Here is an 18,064-nt window from a genome sequence, read left to right on the forward strand (position 1 = left end):
GACTCCTGTGGTCTATTTCTAGGTCTGTGACCCTGGTGCAAGTCACTTGATCTGTTTGCCCTCCCATCCTTTGTCTACTCACGCTGTCAAGGTATGTCTACGCTGGAGATGGCAATGTAGCCTAGAGACCCCTGAAAAAGCTTGGATGCTGGAAGTAATCTGCAGCAAAACTCAGCACAGACTAATTCACCATACCAAGTAGGCTAAATTAGCCTGTGCTGAGCTGTTCACTGCTGTAGCTGAACTGCTTCTGGTAATCAGGCTAAATCAGGGATGTCTATGTTACATGGCAGCATGCAGCACTGACATACCTTACATTCCCGAGGTAGAGAGCGTCTCTTACTCTGCGTATGTGCAGTTCCCAGCACATTGGGGTCTCAAACTCAGAAGTAAAGCAGATTGTGCTCTCATTACTCACCAGCATAGAGAACCAGTTAGCCCCCAAATTAGTTGAAACGTGCCACTAACTGGCTTTGGTTTCACAGCAGCCTCAGGGATAGCTATTATCATAATTGACTAAATTGGATGTCAAACATTATCCCTACAGAGCAAAATCCACCCATTTTAAGAAAGAAGCATGTCACTAGTATGCTGCATGGGAGGGATCGCTAGGTTTTGCTGACCCCCTGCATAGGGGCAGATAAGGTTCTCAAAATGGAAAAGGAGAAGCAATCAGCACAATGACAGCCACTGCTAGGGTGTCCCATCTGCACTGCAATAAAGAAGCAGGCTGAACTGGTGAGAGAGAGAACCAGGTGCCAGCTGAGACCTCTGGCAAGGATGACACATTGTAGCTGCCATGGTTACCACTGAGCATTCACTGCCTTCTGAGAGCGCACACACCAACCACATCACTGAGCATTTGCAAATTCAATTAGGGGTGTAGTGCAAGCAGAGTTTGAGAGGCAGGACTGTAAATGGCACAGAGACCAAGCTAAGCCTCCAGTACCATCCACACACAGAGGAATACTATTTTGGGGAGGCCGGGGAGATACCATGACCACCAAGGTAGTTTTCCTACTGGCTGGGAAAAACCACAAGCATGGCAGGGAGTAGTACCCTGACCGAGGTAATGCATAGTTAGCTTCTCACTTTCACTTTCAGTGGGAAGATCTTAGCTATACCCTGACTTTATGGACATGGGAGACTCCTTCCTAGCTTGCTCCTGTGGCCATATGGCTGAAGGCAAGTGAAACTCGGGGGCATCTGAATCCCAAGCCTCCGGGCTTGGGTCTGCACATAGGATGCCCGCCAAAGGATTTGGAAGAATCTGAAACCCCAAGCAGGGGTGGAGAAGCAGGGCCACATACGGTTCTTGAATGACTCATGGATTTGGAATTGATTTGGCTGATTTGACTTGGGACACGAGAAATTTTCCTAAAAAAAAAAATAAAAATCCAAAACTATTTTGGTGTGAAGAGAAAGTAGTGGAACTAGAGAAAAAAAGTGTGAGGAGGAAATAGGTTGGCCTTGAAGTTAAGGCAAAGTCCTATCCTTTAAGAAATCTGGGACTGATTGCCACCTCTACCACACAAATGCTTTATGTCCCTGGGCAAATTACTATATCAATTGGCCATCACTTCCTCTTCTGTGAAAAGCAGATAATCAGCCTGTCTGAGTATTTTGTCTATTTATATTGTAAGCCGTTCAGGTCAGGGAATGTATTTGTGCGGTACCCAGCACAATGAGGCTATGATCTTGGTTAGAACTTCTAGGTGCTAATGAGATACAAATAGATTTGAATCATGATGGATGTACTGAAAAAGCTACAGTGATAATAAAAGTCAAAGTACATACAGAATTAAGAAGGGAAAATATAGCCAAAAAGGAGAAAGGCATGCTTGCATTGGCATGGATAAGGTCCAGTAAATGGAGACAAAAAATGATCCATGCTGCATCTTGCCAAAGCGAGATCAAAGGTTATGATTCGATTTAGAAGAAAAACTCACAGGAAAAAGTGTTTTTTGGGTACAGACTGGACTGAGAGGATGGACAAGGGACAGAAACCAACAGTGTAGCTTGGGGGTGGGGAAGGGGAGGGAGTGAATGGGGCAGCTGCCCTGTGCACCAAGCTGCCTTTGCAGAGGGGTGCAAAAATAGCTGTGACTGCAGCAGTGGCTGGTTGCACCACTGCCATGGGCACTGCAGCAGACAGCATTGCACAGGGCATCACATGGCTGCCTGGGGCGCAGATCTGCCCAACAAAGCCTCTGGCAGAAAACTCCTTTGGAAGAGGGGCTTTAGTCAGGTGAGTTAGGTCAGCCAGTCACACATGCATTTCATTTTAGCGAGGGATACAGGAAAGCAAACAAGAAGCTCAGTGAGAAGGATGTGAATGCTTGTACACGCCCTTCCACCAAACTTAACTATGAACAAAGGAGAAATAACAGCTTGTAGAAACACCATGTCAGATCTTCAGCTGGTGTAAACTGGCATGGAGCCATCTGTCTTCATATTCAAGTTTGGCTTCAGCAGAACTATAGTGATATGTACCAGTTGGGGATCTGGCACATCAATGCCATTATTTGCAGATGTGTTTTCAGGTGAGGGAGTGTGTTCAGGCCCCACTGAAAGCTAAGAAAGAGGTATTTATGATGCTAAAGAATATTCATTTCTAGGTGAGTCATGTTACTATACTAGGTTATTTTAAGAGTTATTTCAGCCTTGAGCACTTTTGAGGAATTTGGGTGAAGAAGATGCTGTGATTCAGTGGGAAACTGTGAGAAAATTTTAGAGCATATGTGTCAGCTGAATGAAGCTACACATATTCCAAAACAAACACTTCATTTTGCATATTGATAACCTTGCAAAATGGCACACACTGCCTAGCACATATGTGAAAACATCACATACTAAAGAATAAGAAGGAACAGCTTCCCAAAAGCAGTAGCAGGGGCAAGAAAAAGTAACAAGTGTGAATAGGAAGCTGGAAAAGTTTATGAAAGGGATGATGACACCGCTGCCTGCAGTGACTCAAGGTACCCCTTCCCATCCTATATTCCTAACTCTCTGACATAGCCAAGTGTCTAGGGGTATTAAAAAAATGAGATGTTTCATGGCAATCAGCAAGAAAGCATGCAATCATGAAATTGGAAACTATTGCAATGCTTGTGCACAAAAGTGTAGAACATATGCTGCAAGTTCAACCTTCACTTAAGGCACTTCTTGATTTTTGACAGCTTCATTCTACAACAGTAATGTGATTAGTAGAAACAGACTTGACGTGGATCATGTTTTTGTGCCACTGTTTTTTCAGATGCAATCAGTTTACAATTCATGATACCATTATCATGGCACCAAAGTGTACCAGAGGAATTCTGGACACTGTTATGCTGGGTGCTGTACAAACATCTAGTAAGAGACTTGCCCCCAAAAGCTTAGTTTAATACGCAACACAAACATGTGCTGAGAGGGGAAAGAGAGGCATGGAAAAGGCAAGGACTTTGCTCCTAAGTATGCTACTCTCCATGCTGCATCTAATTACTTTATAGCGCTTTTTTTCCTAAGTACTATCTGCGTAAACTGAGCCTGGAGTCAAAAAGTCAAGCTGTTTGGGGAGTGGGTGGGGACTGGGGGGAAGAGGGGTTGGCTCATACATCGCCAATAATAATGTTTCTATCATCAGAATTTTGTTCATAACTGAATTTAGTTTATAGTTGTTGGGGAGGGGAGGGGAGAGATAAAACAGTTGCAACTATGTTGGTTCTGCAGGGCTAGCAGTGATTAAAAGCAGGGAGAATTTATCTTAGTCAGTAAAGTCAGAAGCTCCAAGCGTGATGCACCCAAGTAGCAGGGCTGTTGCAGAAGCGGACATTTTCACTTAGTAGCTCCTCAGACCTGGGCTGCATTAATGTCATGTGTTTGCATCAAGTATTTCAAATGCAGTTTCTGGAACACTAAGGGTCAGGATCCTCAGTGCATTCTGGCTTATGCTCAAGGCAGTGCAGTCCTAACTTGGCTTAACTAGTCATTAACCCAGGTTTATGACTGATCTGCATGAACGCTGCATACGCCCGGAGGCCGGGGAGGGGTGGGCAGGGTGAGCTCCTGCAGGTGGCGGCGGCTCTGTTGGTGGCAGGAGCATGGCAGTAGTGAGCGGAGAGCTCCCACAGGCAGCCGCGGCACTGTTGGTGGTGGAGGGGGAGGGTGGCGAGTGCTGACCAGTGGTCGGCGACCACCCACAGATGCTGCTGGCAGCTGTGGCAGCAGCCAGCGGTGATTGGGGACCGCCCACAGACACCGCCCGCAGTGTCTGCAGCGCGTTTTTGCAGGGAGTGCACCGCCAAGCTCAGGGGGGTGCATGTGCACCCACGTGCACCCCCTACACGTCACGAATGCTGATCTGTATCCCTGGAGCAGCATAAAGCACCCAGAATTGCTGATAAATCTCAGTCTTAAATTTGTAAACAATTAAAGGTGAGTAGCATAAGTAAAATCATTGCCTAGCAAACTCTGCATATTAGTATGTATGTAATTAAAATTTATCTAAAAACAGTTTCCGCCTTCCTCTCCCTTTTCTTTACAATTTGCAGTTTGATGCCTGATTTGCCTTCAGCAGCTCAGTAAACCCCATTTAGGTCCCAATTCTGCAAATGGATGGATGGGGTAGAGAGGGCTTTTGCCATGCCTATGTTACTCTGTCTTGACATAGGACAGCAACATCAGGAGAGCCACAAAAATGTGATTTGCTGAGCTGAGCTCCTATAAGTCTGTGGATATAGACAGATGTGACAACTATATCAATACCAAGTAATACTATGATAAGGTGTTACATCTGCATGCTTCTATAAAGCGGAGCAAAGCCATTGCAACTTTAACCAGAGAAGCCCCCATGCCCCTTTTTAAAAGGTGAAAAAGTACATTTTTTGTTTTCTTTCACTTCCAAATGAAGACACATCCCACCACAACTGATGTGCTTTATTGGGTGAAACACATGCTACCTGATGTGGGAGAACGGGAATGTGTTCCCCTTATCCAGGGATTCCCTGTGCCCTTCACTGCCCCATGCCAACCTGTGCCTTAAGCAGTCACAGGTCACCATTGGTCGCAGAGCAGGGTGACGTGGGATCTGCGTAAGCCCTTGCACCCTGTGCCTCCAACTGGGGCCTGCACTCACCCATGCCTTTGCATGAAGCACAGGTTGGCTGGGGACCCAACGCAAGTCCTGGTGTGGAGGCACAGGGCTCTAGGGATTCCCTGGGTACTGTGATTGCACACTGGGACCTGGGTAGCATTGCCCTGGGAGGTTCTCCATAAGCAGGGGACCCCAGCTTTCCCAACTTACAGCGAATTGCCCCAAGATTCCCTAGGCACGTCTCTGTAAGAGGGAAAAGTTGGGCAAGCACTTCCACGGTCTGGGGGGCCCGATCTTGCTTGGAAATTCTTGAAGCATGCAGGATCAGGCCCCTAAAGTCCCCAGAGCATCTGCACAGAATGGCTGGAGACTGTGGGCAGCTCCAGGCAGCTCATACTCTCCCACCACAAACCACAGATGCCTGCAATAATAATGCAGCAGTATTTTACGCTGTCTTTTGTTGCTACCACTGATGTGGCCAAACAAAGGGTCAGGATGTCTATTTGCTCACTATCTGTCCTTCCATAACAAATTCTTGTGGCAGAAATGCAACATCAAGTGACATTTGTTTCTACCCACGCTATAGCATGGGTCCCAACCACAGAGGTGAAGGGAGAGCAAAACAATGCAAACTCCACAGTCTCAGACTTCCTTTCTCACAGTGACTTACCAGAGACCAGTCCTCTTCTCCTGTGCGACTCTGCAAAGGCAGTTATTCGGGGCCAGCTGATTGCAATCTCCTCCGCTAAGGGAAACAGAGATTGGATGCAAATTAGATGTGCTCCCCGTTGGGTGGGTGTGAATCGGAAACCTCTCCCTCCCCAGAAAAGAACAGCATCCATGCATCTCTCAGCAAAAACAGCCTTAAATCAAGTGTAAATGTCAGGCTTGGGACAGACGACAGCAAAACTGAACCAATACTTGCCTAAAGGCCAAACTCTGCAGTCGTATCATGCACAGCAGGGACTGATAAAGCAGCTGAAAAAAGTCATGAGCTCAAACACCCTTCAATGACAGTGGAAATGGGGCCTCACAGGCTAGATTTCAAAGGTATTCAGGCAGAGCGTAGGCACTTTCTGAAACTCCCACTAGGTGCTAACCACATCTTTCAATGCGCAAGTACCTTTTCAAATCTGAATGCAGTCCACAAACAACATTTTGTGTAAATAACCCCACTGGCTTTGATGAACTTCGGGGTCAGCCCTAAACAAAAGGCGATGTGCAAACTGCTCCATACCAGGAGCAGTCCAGGAAGCATGTGCCTCAGAAATACTCCTCTGAATTACATTTTCTTCCCTGCTTGCTCCTGGTATGGGGAGTATGTTACAGCTGGCCTGGAGCAATAATGAACTAAGACCCTGCTCATGTTGGTTAGGGAGATGGAAGATCCACTGGTTTGCCTATTGCCTCTATTCACAAGAGTGAGCGTGCTTGGCCAGGAAACCCACGTTAATGCTAAGTACACTTGGGGCAGAAGCCTATTTCTTTTTATGTGCCCAAATGGCAGTTTTCTAGCTGCATACCTGTCATTTTTGGCACCTTATGTACAGTTTGCAATCCTAACCTCTGTGCAGAGACCTGTTAGCATCCATACAGCTCCTGAGCACAGACTCAGTAGGCTATACACTGGCCAGGCTCCGTACAAGTGTAAGTCATGAATTCCATGCAGACAAATCCATGACAAGCCGGTATTAGAGCACCCTTCTGTGTTTTCTCCTTAGGGAATGCACAAAGCCAGGATACCACAGTTCTATGCCTGCTTCACACCCAGAAGGGGTTTGAACTTACATCTACTATAATGTCCTGTACAATGCTCTAACCACCATGCTACAGGTTAGACACACCTGAGTTTCTTCTTATAGTTTCATAGTAGCTAGGGTCAGGAGGGACCTGAACAGATCATCTAGCCTGACCCCCTGCCACAAGCAGGAATGAATGCTGGGTTCACAAGACCCCAGACAGGTGATCATCCAACCTCCTCTTGAATTTGCCCTAGGTAGGGGCAAGGACCACTTCCCTGGGAAGCTGGTTCCAGATTTTGGCCACCCCAACTGTAAAATATTGCCTTCTGATCTCTAACCTAAACCTATTCTCCATCAGCTTATTACCATTGTTCCTCATCACCCCAAGTGGTGCTGGGGAGAAAAGGGCTCTACCTATTTGCTGTTGATCTCCCCTGATGAGTTTGTAGGCAGCCACCAGGTCCCCCCTCAGCAATCCTTCTGCAGCTGTTCCCCTGGGGAGCCAAGACAAAGGCTAGGGACAGACATACAAAAAGCCTGAGCCTGAATTGATTGAATCTTTGCAGATTAGTGTAACCTGCAAAACTTGAACCAATTTGGAGGTGGATAGACGTTCCCTTTTCATGCCAGCTGCAGTGGCTCAGCTCCCTTCCCTTCCACAGTGCTGAGCTGAGGGGCAGCATGGCCAGGCCCTGGCAGGATGTTCTGATTAGGGAGGGGTTTAAGCCCCCACCTTGCTGCTCAAGAGGCAGGAGTGTTGCCAGCCCCCAACCCCCAGCTAGCACTCTGAGGTAAAGGGGGTGTGTGCAGTGCATGCATCTGTCAATGATACTGAGCTTTTTAATATCCCTCTCCCTGTCTACAAACCTGATAGGGCTGTAAACCAGCAAGGCGTTGGTACAACCACTGCGTTATCAGCTCATCAGCAAAACAAGCGCCTCTCTCATTAGTTCAAGCTCTTCTTAAACAGTTTTTTTCCAAGGAAGGAACAGATAGACATTACCATCTGACCTGCTGATTAGCTCCAAAAAGCCCTAAGTGGTCACTGTCTTGTCTGCCTTTGTCCTGTCTGCCTGTCCCAGTGAAATTGGAGACACACGCACGCACGCACGCACGCACCTCTCAGCATTAGCTAGCATACCACATGCCTAGGGCTGCAAAGCATGTGGAATGTTGGGGGATTTTGGTTTAACTTAAACCAGGAAGGGGTCTGGGACAGACATTGCAAAAACCAGTTTGACACAAATCAGTTCAGTCTGATACAAGATTCAACCAGGTTTATCTTAAACCAGTTTCAGTCATTTTGAAACTGGTTTATGTGCACTGAACTTATGTTCTGTTACAGGTTTAAACCCATTTCTGATCATTTAAACTGGTTTATGTGTAATGTCTGCCCCTAGCCAGAGAGAGATGTGGTTCCAGGAAGAAGCAACTATGTAAGAAACTGCATCATGTAGTGAGCTGGATGATGTTCTCAGGAGACGGCCTGGTGTGCTGGCCTGGATCGGGAAGAAACTTCACCTCTTCCAGCTAATACATATTAAAATGCAAGGTAAAGTGGCCCAGCTTCAAAAGAAGCATTGGAGAAATTGCTGGGTAATGAACCAGCAGTCAGATGGTTAGACCAGTATGTTTGGAATACAAATAAATGCAGATTCAAAACCCCTGTAAGTTTGGGGGTACCTAGAACTTGGGTCTCTTGCATCTTAGGTATATGGCCTAATCACCTAGCTAAAATATGAATCTTCCCATGTTTTTCAGGACTCATGCTCAAGTACATGTGTAGAGCCACCTACTCACCCAGTCAGTGCACAGCCAACTGTGTGCGCTCAACAACAGTCTGAATGGTTCTGTGTCCACACTGCATGGGGAGTAGAATTGCCAACAGTGTGTAAGTATACTGAATGGCAAGCACATGGCTGGAAAACCATCTTTTTGGTCCACAAAGTGAAACAGGATTATGCTCTTCTCATTTTGACTGGAAATTCCATCCCACTGCTGAGAAACCTTTTCTGACATAAGTGTCTTGGAAACTAGAAGACAAGGTTATTTGGGTAAATCTGATATCTTTTTATTAGACCAACTTTTATTAATGGGCCTAATAAAAGATTTTGGATTTACCCACAGAACCTTGTCTGCTTATGTCCTTAGACCAGCACAGCTACAACCTACACCCTTGGAAACTGGCAGTTTCTCATGAAATGTTTTGTTTTCAATGAACCAGAACTTGCTGTTAAAGGAAACATTCTGTTATAAGATTCTTGGCCAAGCTTAGTGCAAGGTCCCATGATCTTCAGTGGGATTTCATGGACAAGAGTCTACTTGCATAGATCCAACGCAGGGGCCATAAAAAAACATTATGGGGTTCTGATCAAGTTGGAGGCCTGCATGTGCTATGAAAGTACAAATACATTCTGCTTTGTTCCAATTATAAACTGGCTCCTTTCCTCCAGAAGCATGAAAACCGTACCTGAATTCTATTCATGGCTGACTTATAATTGAGCCACTGAACATCTTGACCTATCTACTTGAAGTATTTTTGTAAATGCAAAGAAAATACCAAATCAGATTTTTTTTTCAGTGCAATTTTTTTTGTATTTAACTCTTTAAGTCCTTTCCTTGGTCATTTGATTCTCCTCTGGGATTTTGTAAAGGCAATAGCAGTTCAAGAACTTTATCTGTAGTTTACTTATATTCAGGTAAAAGGTGGTTTTTCCTAAAATTGACCCCAAGTATATTCAGGTTCAATGTACATGTAGGGTCAACTTTGAATCAGAACACTATGGAGCCATATGGAGGTGGCATGTTGTCATACAGACATTTAAGATGCTGGATACCCAGATCTCTCAGGAACATTAGAAAACATACTCCTCCAGTATTCTGAATGTTTGCACTGTTTTTATATTGGTAAAAAAAGAGATAAAAATGTACAGTTTATAGGTAAGAACAGGGACTAAGCAGCAGTTAGAAGAAACAGAAGGCCAGATTTTTAAATCTGGTAAATGCCTAACTGGGTTTTCAAGTTTTTGTCTGTGCTGCCACTTCAAACTTACAAGGTAACTCACTGTAAACATCCATGCCACTTCTCTGCTCTCCCTCAAAGCCCTCCTTTGCTCTAATGCCCACCAAAAACTTGACCATGGTTATACCACCAATGGACTGAGACTGTATATGCTTGTCATGCTGATGAATAACTTTAAATGGTCTCTGACCATGATTCATGTGTGACTGTAGTGTGGGTAGATGTAGCCATGTTATGTTGGAACACCTGACCATAGTAGTGAAGACAGTGGCACAGGCAAGTACAAGCCCTCCAGGGACTCCAGATGCACTCTATGGCCAGTAGCCGGTGGTGCCTGATTTTCAGTACCACTGTTATCCATACTAGCTAGACCAACTGCTTCTCTCTGGCTTCTTCTCTGGCTAGAGAAGTTAGAGTGCAGTGTGAATTTACAGTGCCCTGTCTCAACCTGTAGGCCCCTTTAATGTGCACTGAATGTGAGCTCCAACTTCAAAGTGGAGAAAAGACACTTTGCAAAAAGACCCTCTTAATACAAGCTTAAGAGTCCAGAAGGTAGATTAGTGAAGACCAGCCAGTGTAGTATAAATCCATGCCCTGGCTTACTAAGTACACTGGCTCCCACGCGCAAACAAGTGTTAAAGCCACCTGTATTACAATCACACCTCATTTCACTGTGTCAACATACCCTGAGTTTGCAAGATCTTTACGACAAGGGCCAACTTTGGCTTCTGTTTTGTACAGTGTCTACAATGGTGGGGTCTATGACTAGGGATTTTAAGCGCTTGATAATATGAGTAAATAAGAGTAATAGTAGGAGTAGCTGCGCCTGTAGTACTCACACCTAAGTAAAATCCAACTTCACCATTAGATAGCTAAGTAGCACTTATGCAGATAACTTGAGCTGCACAAGTGGCAGTTCAGGGACCTTATGCAGATTTTATAGTTCACTATCCCCAAGGTCCTAATGGCATGTGAAAGAGTAGGGCAAAGTTTTTACCTCTGAGCCTGATAGAACTAGTAGTTAGGGCACTAGCCCAGAAAGTAGCAGACCTGGGTTCAAGCCCCCTTCAACCCAAAAGGAGTCTGAACCTGAATCTTTCACTTCCCAGTAAAGTGCTGTAACCACAAGGCAATGCCATGAATGCCCACAAACCTTCCTGTTGAAGATGACACATTGGCCAGCCAGGAGTTGGAGGTATGTGGGCTAGAAGAAAAGTGACTAAGGTGGATAGCGCTCTGAGATGGAAGGGGCTTTAGGTTTTAGCTACTGGTCCTGCTTCCTTTCTCTCCCAAACCAGTGAATCTGCATTTAAGGCTCACTGGATAAAACAGGAGATGGAAGTCTATACACTGGGAGCTGGAGCTAGCTGAGGGTGCCTGGGTTCTGCTCCAGGCCTGACTCTCATGTGTTGGCAAAGCACCTTGCTGGAACCTAACCAGGACCACTAGGAGCTCCTCTAAGGTACACAGCTAATAACAACATGAGAAAGAAACACTGTTTTTATCCTTGAACAAGAGAATTCTGTTTTGTTCTGCATTTCAGAGACCAGTCCTGGCATTTTCAGACACAATTTGTAGCCAAGTGACCCTAAATTAATTCCAGAAAAGTGAATAGAGCTGCAATATGGTTTTGGCTCATACTATGTGCCCAACAGATTTGCTGACACCATATATTAATTCATTTACAAGACCAACCCTTCCTTTGAAGATTCCCTACCATCCCTCTAGTCCCCCGACCTCCCACACCTGTCCCTTGCTCGCTGTCCTTCCTTGCTCTTCAGCTTCCCCCCATTCTCTTTGTCTGCTTCCCAGAGCTGCTCTTATGCACTTGGTTACCTCTCTTCTAGCTTCACCTGTAGCTCCTGTCTGTCTCCCTCAATTCATCTCCCATCTCCTTCCCCACCACCTATCCCTCTGACACACTAGCTAGAATCTACTTTCCCCCCACAGCCTATACCTTGGAAGCTGGATACAGATTGGGACTGCAAACTTGGCCCTAAAGGACTATAGTACCCTGGGTAGGGTGCAGGAGGGTCATTTCTCAATGGCAGAGGTGTCAAATGTATGGCCCACAGGCCAATTTCAGGCTGTGAAGCTGTGTCACCTGATCCTCTGAAGGGACCAGGAATTCAGAGCCAGCGGGATCACAGCCAACATGCAACTCAGGGAACTGCAGGGGTTAATGTTACAGGCACTTGTCCCACTCCCAAATTCCCCCCACTGGGGATTTGTTTTGAGAATGGCAAATGATCAATGGTGGCTCAAGAGTTAACACTATCATCATTTGCCCTGCCACCAGAGGCGAGTCCAGACTCAGCCCACAAGGAGCCTCACTGCCTGGATCCATTCCTACTCTATGATTCAGAGTCGCAGGACACCCTTTCTTGTGCTTTAATCACATAGACAGTGGCCACTGCACTGTCCCCTCTCCCAATATGTTGTATGATGATGGGAACAGGAGAAAGAAAGAGAAAAATGCCAGGGAGGGCAATACTGGGGGCCAATCACATCTCATTGTGGATATGTGCACAGCCCTAGGGCTATAGGGGACATCAAGGCCAGAGGAAAGTGGTTATGGCTGTAAAGGCACAGGGTACTGAGGGCATGAATATGTGCCTTGGCAGGCTATGGGGCTGAGAAGGTGGGGGAAGAGGGAGAGACTAATGCAATCAAAGTCTGGATAAGGGACAGAAGGAAAAGCAGAGATGTTAAAACATGGTCTAGATGTGGAGCACTAAGAGGAAGACAAAATCATACACACTGGTCTAGCCATCCATCTATCCATTCTCTACACATCTCTCTGTTTTCCTAGGATTTTGTACTGTGCTTATCACTGAGCTACTGCTACAGCTCGCCATATGCTTTGGTTCTTCATCAATTCTTAGCTTTTCGGGTTAGTAAGGGCCCTTCTAACCATCTTGTATGAACTCCTGCATACCACAGGCCCTGAAAGCTTACACGGGGATTCCCAAGCCCAGCTCATCCCGACCTCATCCGTTTCAGTTAACGGCTTTGGGCAGGGATGAATGATTTTGTGCAAGGAAGAAAAGAAAACACACCACCACTACCACCACCACCACTTTGGGCCCTGAAGTTGTTTCCTATGGAGTTAGATCTAATTATTATTTATATCACTAGACTTTGTGATTATTATGTCTGCAAGGCCCAGCCTATGCTAAAAACTTTAGAACCAAACAGGGACAGCCTCTGCCCAGTGCTCTTACTGCCCGAGTTTAGACACAACATGGGGGACTCAAGATATTATTAAGGTCCATGATTGTGGAAGGCAGATAAAAGTTATACAATGACAGAAGCACAGGACTGGAGAGAAGCACCTGGCCATCAAATATAACCCTTTCCTATCACAGGCACCCATGTTTTATATAATTTATTTCATATACATATCCAGCTCTACATTAAATATCAGAATGTCTGCTTGGTTCTTAAAGGTTGTAGAAGTTGATTTACATACTGTTAAACCCTATGGCCAAAGATTTCTAACTTTGGTGCTTGAAGTGGGTGGGACATTTTCAAAAGAGCCAAGGCTCGTTAGGTAACCGTGGCTGCTTACAGATGTTAAAAAAAACAAGCAAACAAATCTCGCCCCACCGCTTTACTGGAAAAAGCTGCGTGTTATTTCGATCTGACTGTAGTGTCCGTATATCGAGTGCTTCAGCAAGGCTCTTTTATCTAATAGTTGATTCAATCAGCTATTAGATAAACACGCCCAAAAAAGCCCCACTAAAGCGCCCAATCTATACAGTTGTTGGGCGAGCTGTGTCCAGTTAATGTGATGCCTCTTCTGGCCATGCACCAGACTTGGTGCAGGGACACACAGAGTTTAAAGCGTCTTTTTGGGGGGCGAGGGTTAATATCTGCAAGCAGCCATGTATACCTCTGAAGTAAAATCATAAATTTGAAAGGGATTTTACGGATCATTTAGTCCAACCCACTACACCAGTTCAGGGTTCATTTTTCCTAAGCTATTCTTGAAACATCCTCTTGAAAACCTCCAATGAACAAAATTCTACCCTAGGCAGCTTGTCCCATTATCCTAATGTTTGTGCAGTTAGGAAGTTTTTTTTTTTCTGAGATTTAATCTTAATCTTCTTTGCTGTCATTTATACCCATTACCTTGTGTCCTTCCTCCTGTAGAAAAGAAATCAATGTTTCTCCACTTACGACAGCCTTTCAAATATTTTTTAAACAGCTATGATGTTCCTCCTTAATCTCTTTTGCTCAAGACAAAACACACCTAATTCCTTCAAACTTCTTTTAGTATTTCGCTTTCCAACTCCATTATCATCTTGGCACTGGGTCCTCTCCCTTTTTTTCTATGTTGTTCTAAAAGTGCAGTGCCCAGAACCAGACACAGCACTCCAGCAGAGGCCTAACAAGCACCAACTCAAGTGATACTATTATCTCTCTTGTTTTGCATCTAATTTTTCTATTAATGCAACCCAAGTTGCCTTTTTCTTCCCCCCATCCCAACAGCATCACATCACTGACTCATATGGAGTCTGTGATCAGCCACAATGCATCCTCCTGCTTTAAACTGCCTTCCCCAATTTCTCTTAACAATGCTATTGTCTGGCTACTTATCTTCCATTCTGTATTTGCACATTTGGTTTTTCTTCCCTTGGGGAAGCACCTTTCATTTATCTTTGTACATTTTGATTTTCTTATCTACAGCTTAGCTCTCCAATTTAACTAACAATGCCAATTCTTCCTCAGATTCATTTACTTGTAGGTTGTATCCTCATCACCTTTGTCTGCTTGCATTGTTTAATTTTAAGTTCAGGGCCAGGCTTCCTCCCTCTGACCAGTGCGCAGCACCTGAAGGGACTATACTTCATAATAATTTTTATTTCAATTGGCTCCTTGGGAAAGTCTAAACATAAACTCAGCTGTGGACAACTCAAGACCTAAGCTACATGTAGTGGCCTTCTGCAGAAAGGTAAGTTTTGCTGAGTTTTCATAGGCATATTCATCACAGCATTTCACAAAGGCAAAAATACAACCAAAGGATGTTATATGACAGGATTACTAAGGTTTAACCCATCGTATGACTCTCATGACACAATTATGCAATGAAAACAGATTTCTAGGCAACCTGGAAAATTACGACAAAACGTTCTTAGAACATAGCCCAGTGCAAATAATAAGATATCACCATTTACAAAGAAAGGAAGATAGATTTGTGGTCTGGGCACTGGCTTAGGATTTCAGAGACCTGTGTTCAGATTCCCCTCCTGCGATGGACTTCCCATCTTATCTGGGGCAAATTGCTTAGATTTGCCCCTGGTATTTCATAGATTTCATAGACATTAGGGCTGAAAGGGACCTCGGAAGATCATTGAGTCTAGTCACATCAGCTAGGGTCAAAGGATCCCAGCAAGATAAGCGTCCAAACGTTTCTTAAAGAGTCCAGAGTAGGTGGTTGCACCACCTCTGGAGGGAATCTATTCCAGGCCTTGGGGGCTCAGACAGTAAAGAAGGTTTTCCTTATGTCCCACCTAAAATGGTCTTGGAGGATTTTGTGACCATTGGACCCTGTCATCCCATGGGGGGCTCTGGTGAACAGGCATTCCCCCCAGACCCTGATGCACACCCCTTATATACTTATAGGCTGCCATCAGGTCACATCTAAGCCTGCACTTTTCCAGGCTGAAAAGTCCCATGGCTTTCAGCTCTCATCATAAGGCCTGCTCTCTTGCCCTCTGATCATGTGCGTGGCTCTCCTCTGGACTCTCTCAAGCTTCTCCCCATCCTTCTTGAATTGTGGAGCCCAGAATTGGATGCAGTACTCCAGCTGCATCTTCACCAAGGCCGAGTACAGCGGGAGAATGACATCCTGAGATTTGCTTGAGAAGCATCTATGGATGCAAGCAAGTTTTGCTTGCTTTACCAGCTGCGACATCGCATTGGTGGCTCATGTTCATCTTGTGGTCAATCATGACCCGCAAGGCCCTTTCGGCCATGGTGCTAACAAATGTAGCACTGCCATGCCTATAAGTGTGGTGTGGTGTGGTGTGGTGTGGTGTGGTGTGGTGTGGTGTGGGTCCCCGCCCCCCCCCCCGAGGTGGAGTACCTTGCATTTTTCTGTATTGAATGTCATCAGGATTTTATTCTCCCACTTTCTAAGTCTATCAAGGTCAGCCTGGATCACCAGCCTATCCTTGGGTAAGGATGCTCTACCCCAAAGTTTGGTGTCTTCGGCGAACTTGGCCAGTTCGCCTCTGACACCAGTGTCCACATTGTTAATAAAGACGTTAAAGAGTACAGGTCCAAGGACGCAGCCTTAGGGGACACCACTGGTCACGGAGCACCATGATGATTCACTTCCATCGACTACCACTCTGGGTCCAACCTGGGAGTCAATTCCCCAGCCATCAGACTGTGATGTAGCCGAGGCCGCAGTTAGCCAATTTTTCCATGAGGAGATTGTGGGACACCAGATCAAAGGCTTTTTTATTTAAAGTCCAGATATATGACGTCAATCTCTTCTCCCTTGTCCAGGTGATATGTCACCTGGCCACAGAAGGAAATAAGATTGGTCAGGCAAGACCTGCCCGCAACAAACCTGTGCTGGCCCTCAGGACATGCCTACTTAGGAAACTAGAGATGAGGATAGGTGCTCTAAGCCCTGAAATGCCTTTGAAAATCTTGCCCTTGATACCTTCTGTAAAATGGGGACAACAGTACTACCTCTCAAGGATGCTGTGAAGATGCAAACACTGAAAACTGTGATACACACAGGTACTACAGTAATGAGGGCCAGACCTACCTGAGATAGATGGAGTCAGAAAAAAATAAGATGGAAAAAGGAGCCAGATTCACTTGTGCACCCCTCTCTAATGAGCCAAGGTTTATAGCTGACAAGCAGAGGCAAGCATACTGGAGAATCTGACCCATTAAACAGCATCCATGGTTGCTAATTGCTTTTTATTGCTTTGATTGTGTTCGTACCTAAACCTATTCACAAAATCCAGAACTGGTTATATTCAATTTTATTCTTTTGTTAACCAGCAAAAAGGAAAAAAGGGGGTTTATGACTAATTTATCAAGCCACTTTAGCAGAAGCCTAACTTTAAGCCTATTTATTCCTTTCTTCCTTCAATATGCCACCCTTCCCCAAAAAGGCTCAGGGAAGCTTACAGTAAAATAAATAAATAAAGGCAGATACAATATCACCTAAGAAAAATAGCAAAAAATCAGTCCTCCCAACTCACATTGCTTGCTAAATACCTGCCCAAATAAAAAGGTCTTGCAGAGCTTCCGTGGACGATTTTCTTAAATTCAGTGACATTCACTTGCTTAGTTAAGCTTCAGCTGAAGTGCTTTACTGGAAAACATGGAATTACTTAATATGTTTATAGTTAAGCACATACTTAAGCACTTTGGCCCATAAGTGTGTGCAGGCAGCCCCCTTAACTTTTGGTTACTGAGAGTAGGTATTGTGTAAATATCAGTCGTAGACCATAAATATATCTTTACATGGAGATATATTAGCAACCTCTTATTATTCTCCCTTGTTTTACAGAAAAACTCTGTCATCTTGACAAATTTGTTTGGGACTGTTATCCATGATAGGATACTCAAATGTGCACATTATGCAACATGATATTTTCCTGTTTTTTCCTGTCTTACAGGAGAAATAATTAAATATAAATGCAGACGTCTGGATTGAAGAATGTGTTTCCAGCCCATCATAGAGCAGGGACAAGGATTTCCATTTGCATTTGACTTTTCCAATTCATGGTTTGGCTGTAGTGAAGTATTTCTCAGCTAGGGTGCCACAGCACTTTGGAGTGCCACAAGATGCTTTTAAGGGTGCTGCTCTATATCAGCACCTCAACAATTCACAAGATAAACTCAGAGATTTCAAATAGAAATCCATACCATCAAAAGCATTATGATCTGGTGTGGTCTTTCTGAGCTCTTTGCAACAGAAGAATTGTTTTATTAATGTTCCACAATCAAAAAAAGAAGTGAAAGATGACGTCTGGCATTTTCCGAGGGGGGTTGAGTCTAGAGTTCTTTGTTGGTGTCTATAAACAGGTGGATTGGGGCAATCCAGCTGACATAGTATATTTGGACTTCCAAAAAGCCTTTGACAAATTTCCCCATCAGTGGCTCTTAACTAAATTAGGTAGTCATGGGATTACAGAGAATGTCTACTTGTGGATTAGAAATTGGCTCAAAGATGGAAAGCAAAGAGTAAGT

General features: G+C 44.8%; 1 protein-coding gene across 7 annotated transcripts in view; it reads right to left on the minus strand.

The window, feature by feature from the left end:
• LOC102567739 (zinc finger protein 271) overlaps positions 1–18,064 on the minus strand; it is a 40,311-nt gene that overhangs the window by 16,618 nt on the left and 5,629 nt on the right. For all 7 annotated transcript variants that reach the window (XR_009455386.1, XM_059714205.1, XM_059714207.1 and 4 more), the window contains exon 3: positions 5,745–5,819. Coding sequence is in view for 6 of the 7 variants with exons in the window: in XM_059714205.1 (XP_059570188.1) it covers positions 5,745–5,819 (75 nt within the window). In the remaining variant the exon portion in view is untranslated. The remainder of the gene's footprint in view (positions 1–5,744; positions 5,820–18,064) is intronic.

The sequence above is a fragment of the Alligator mississippiensis genome, chromosome 11 (assembly GCF_030867095.1).
Source record: "Alligator mississippiensis isolate rAllMis1 chromosome 11, rAllMis1, whole genome shotgun sequence".
Lineage (NCBI taxonomy): Eukaryota > Metazoa > Chordata > Crocodylia > Alligatoridae > Alligator > Alligator mississippiensis.